Source organism: Octopus bimaculoides, chromosome 5 (assembly GCF_046866305.1).
Source record: "Octopus bimaculoides isolate indiv1 chromosome 5, ASM4686630v1, whole genome shotgun sequence".
In the NCBI taxonomy this organism is placed as follows: domain Eukaryota; kingdom Metazoa; phylum Mollusca; class Cephalopoda; order Octopoda; family Octopodidae; genus Octopus; species Octopus bimaculoides.
Window position 1 is genome coordinate 89577558 of NC_142932.1, and position 5000 is coordinate 89582557.

The 5000-nt window shown below is 32.9% G+C and overlaps 1 protein-coding gene across 48 annotated transcripts in view; it reads left to right on the plus strand.

Moving 5' to 3' along the window:
• The window catches only part of LOC106869124 (sorbin and SH3 domain-containing protein 1), a 487488-nt gene that overhangs the window by 375959 nt on the left and 106529 nt on the right, over window positions 1-5000 (plus strand). For all 48 annotated transcript variants that reach the window (XM_089352588.1, XM_089352590.1, XM_089352584.1 and 45 more), the window contains one exon: window positions 3997-4160. In XM_089352588.1, the coding sequence (XP_089208714.1) occupies window positions 3997-4160 (164 nt within the window). The remainder of the gene's footprint in view (window positions 1-3996; window positions 4161-5000) is intronic.

The following is a 5000-nucleotide window of genomic DNA, read 5'->3' on the forward strand; positions in this document are numbered from 1 at the left end:
GTGGACTGGAGTAATGTGAAAGGAAATGTTTTCCTCAAGAATATAATGCACCACTGGTTTGAGAACCAAAACCATGATTTTGTGATTGTGAATGCATCACCCTAAACACTAGGCCTGATACCTTTGTGTGTGTGTGCGTGTATGTGTGTACATGTAATGTATGTATGTTTTTGAGTCTGTGTTTGTCTCCTGCCACCACTTGACAACTGGTTTTTGTGTGTTTGCATTCTTTTAGCTTTGTAGTTCATCAAAAGAGCCCAGCAGAATAGGTAGCAAGCTTAGAATAATATAGGTACTGGGGTCGATTCATCCAATTAGAATTCTACAAGGTAGTATCCCAGCACAGCTACAGTCCCATGACTGAAACGAGTAAAAGACAAAAAAATATGTGTGCGTGTGTGCATGTATGTATTTGTGTGCACACACAATAATTGAAAGTATACAGTGAGATCCATAATGAACAACCACAGGCTGGTATTTGTGTAGTATGTGTATGTATGTGTGTGTGTGTGTGTGTGTGTGTGTGTGTGTGTGTGTGCGCGCGCACATGTGCATTTCATGACTGACTTTGTTCTCTTGATTGTAAAGTGCTAACTTCATTCCATTCCTGTCTTATTAAGGGACTGGCTTGTTAGCTGGTTTATGGGGTTGAATGTCATCTAGATAAACAAAATGTTCCATCAGTGAAAAAGCCCATCCTTCAAGTCTTGTAAACAGTTATTCTTCATTGATAAACTATGAAACATTTATCTCAAACTCTTCCTGACAGCAGACCTCTCTGTGAACTTTTAACTCTTGCCACAACAACCAATGTGTTGGGTATTCAAGTTACATACATACCTCTCTCTCAGCAAATAGAATTCTTCTTGATATCAGACCTGAGATCCTGTTCCAACCCTGTTTTCTTCCAGCCTCCTCCTCCAACTACTACTATTACTACTACCACTACTTGTTTAGCCCTGAGTCAGTTCTATCTGCTCAGGCTTATGACTATAGTATTCCAGTTGGAAACATCCCATCTTCTATTAAGGTGCATTTTGCTCATTGCTATGTTCTGAGTTCAAATTTGACTTTGCCTTTCATCCTTTTGGGGGTCAATTAAATAAGTTACACACTGGGGTCAATATAATCGACTTAATCCTTTCCCCAAAATTTGAGGCCTTGTGTTTCCAGTAGAAAGAGTTATTATCATCATCATCATTTTTATTGACAGATTTTGCAGTGTACAGTTAATTGAATCAACCCTTCTGTATTTCACTGGTTCCTATTTTGTCAGCATTGTATCTGGTGATAATGATGATAATAAATCAATGTAGTATTAAATGATAGTGTATGGTCTTTCTGGCTTGCAGATGTGCAAAAGCTGTGCGCATTGCAGTCATACTGGTTGTGTTCAGATATTTCTTCTTCTGTCCATGCATCAATATTCAGAATGTCTATCTAATCTGTGCATCAATGTTCCCAAAGTCTATTTGATTCGTCCATAAAGACCAAAAAGCGCCAGCCTTACCAGAATTATTGAATGTAACCAATCTATTTGATGTTGGTTGGAAGATTTCTCTCAATTATTTAAGCCACATAATCAATATTTCTGTTGTTTTCACTGATTATATTACATATAGATTGGAATTTGCAATGGTTTCACAGTGGTAGATTGGTAGGATGGTATCATTTCTATGTTGCCATTTTCTTCTGTGTATTCATTTTCATCTTCATTGCTTTTTCCTAGAATATTAACCTGGTTGAAATTTTGACATACACTGTCAATATTTCTTATTAGGAAGAGTTTATATAGCTGTGGTTAAACTGATATAATCAAAGGCATTTTAACTGTAACCAATCCCATTTTTTGTTTGCATATTCAAGACTACAAACAATATTTAATGAGTCCTTCCTTTTATACAATAGTAGGCTATAATTTCAGGGAGCTTTGACTGATATTTTTTAAATGGTTGATCAACTACATAGAAAGGTTATCTGTTTCCATGTTGGCATGGATTGAAAATAGAACATTCTTAGCCAGTGAACATCAGTATCATCACTTTGATGTCTAAGCCCTTAGATATTATCATAATTATTATTCACAAAAATTATTTTTCTATATTTCTACATGAAACAACATATATGATGTATAATAAATATGGTTTTTTGCATCAATATGTCAAGATTCCTTGGAGTTTGGGAAAAGAGAAGTTAAAGTATTCTGATTTTTCACTTAATCAGAAGATGTGTTGCATAATGTTGTTCTTCTCCAGTTAGAATATATGGTTCCTTCATATAATATAAAAACTCTAAGAATATCTTAACAGACTATGACAAAAATAATTATGTGCCAATACAGTCTTATGTAATGTAATTTGTTTTTAAAGAAAGCCAGAGGAAAAAGTATTATGTTTATATATATATATATATATATATATAATTGGTAATATTTTAATTAGTAAACGATCTCCTCAAACACATGACCTAATACTTTTAGTGCCCTCTTAGAGATAGTTAAAAGAGAGGAAATATGCTTTATATTTCATTTTTAAAAAATTTTCTAATATTTTAATTTGTAAACAATACAGTTATTGTCATCATCATCATCATCATTGGTTAAATGAGTGGTGGTTGTGTCTCAGTTAAGTATTGATTGAGCAGGCTCTATAATCAAAGAGACTCTAGCCTGAGCATTCCATAGTTCTGTATGTTAATTGAAGCATATTACTTCTGGTCTACCTTTAGAGAAAGAAGGTAACCAAGTCATTATGGATAGTGTAAAACCAGAGGGCAGTGGTTCCTCTCCTATCACCAGCACTGTTTGTAGTCGAGACACTTAACTATTAACAGTTGACTTCGCCTAATTTTAAATTAGCACAGCAGATAGTGCAAAAAATATAGTTAATTACTGCAGGCAGCAGTAGCAACAACAATACTGTAGAATTCATGAGTGATTTGTTCCCTTGCAATCCTGAATTTAGAAAGATACCTAGACCAAACTCTTATCCAGGAGGAGACTTATCTTTGATCTTCTTAATGCTGAAGAAAATATATATTCTTATAAGCTCCAACTTGTTGATTTTTTTTTTTGTGCTTTGAAAAAGATTAACATGGGATTTCTGGGATTCTAAAGTCTAATTATGTCCTTTCATCTATTCCTCTGAGGTTGATGAAATAAAAACACTGATTTATTGATTTCATTAACTATATCACTCTCATCCTAAAAAAATTGATCAAAGAAATAAGTAACTGTATCAGTAATAAATTTATCAATAAGTATTAATAATTGGTTGATTCTGTTTCCAATACTATTCCCACCTCTCAAACCTAGCCTTAGCTTTAATCAAAAGAAATCAATAAAGTGCAACACTGGTTGAGAGTTAGTCTGATAACGCTTTTGTGACTATTTCTAAATTATCATCCCATTCAGTATTTGTTCACTAAGAACTCCTATATCTCCCCATCAAGTGATTGATGTTTAGTAGTAAAAGTAAAGGATACACTTCACTGACGAGTTCTAATAAGATTGAAATGAGAACATATCTAGCTATGTCACTGTACATCCAAAATTAGATTAACTTCCCAAAGTATACATCCATCCCATTCTATTTCTAAATAATTTTAACTAAAATTTTGTGTTGTCTCCTTTTTTCATGACCAGAATTAATAATTAAGCTGATGATCCTTTGTTCCTTATTATGACTGTAATTTTTTTCTATTTAAAATTTCTTACTTAACCATTATATTTCTAATGCATGGACTACCAAAGTGTTTCAATTTTTTTTTTATTGTAATCAAAGTTTGTGAAAATTTGTATAACTTTATATATTCATTCATTATGGCTGTTGTTAACTAACTGAAATCTCATGTTATTATTCATGTTATTATACAATTTTGATTGAGATTTTAATTTAAATATGAACACTTTATTATAGGTTGTTTTGGCTGGGTTGGTATTAAGAATAGGTAAACCAACATTAGTAAGTTTCTTTTTTTTTTTACCTTCAATTTTAGCACAACTGGAGGAAGAGGGAAATCTTTGAATCTCCACGCAACAAAGAACGGCACAACTGATGACAATGAAATCTGTGATAATAGCGTCTTGTACAAGAAAGTACAAAGTGGAGGAGACATACCTATTTGGGGTTTGCAGAAACCAGCTCCGGAGAAACCAAAGAGTAAGATTCCTTTAGATTTTTACTTTATTTTTGTTTTTAAGGGGAGGTGCTTATATTATTGTTTGTATTGATTTTGTGATGATAGTTTAATTAGTAAACAGTAATCTACTATTATTTTTGATAACCTATAGTTTTTTATGTTAATGAATATTGATATGCCCTATAATGCTATTGTAAGTTTTATGTGAACTGACCCAACAACCCTGTTTGAATCTCTTCTAATTGGAATCATTTCATATACGTTGTTATATCAAAAGTTGTTAATTAATGTTTCATTCCAAATGCCCTACTTATTTATTTCTAATTTGATTGATAAGCAATAATAAGCAGTCAGCTCCCAGTGAGATGAGTTTCAATTTCTGGTTTAAGCCATTCAGCACCATTTATGTCAGTAATACCCTTGACAAAGAGCTGCTGTTATCCAACTGCAAGAGACAGTCATTCATAAACTCTTAAATTTCAAATGGCCCAGAAGCATCTGATTGTGAACTGGCACCATATGGATATGGTAGTACTATAGTTCACAACTTGAGATTAACTTGAAGGGAGATGTGTTATACCAAATTGACTTTCCCGATGCACTACTTGAAAAGTCTTCAAATTTTGCCCTATCAATACAGTGGGTTTTTTGTATTCATATACTTGTCACTCTCTTAACTCTTACTGTTCTATAGTTAGGTCTACATTAGTTTGGTTGTTCCTAAGATCTCATATTGTTGAGGTAGCTAAAACAGTAGAGCACCATATGAAATGCATCCCTCTTTTTGGTGTTTTGTTTTAGTTTTTCCCAGTTTGGAATTCAAAAATCACCATGTTTATTTTGTGTTGAACAAAACAAGT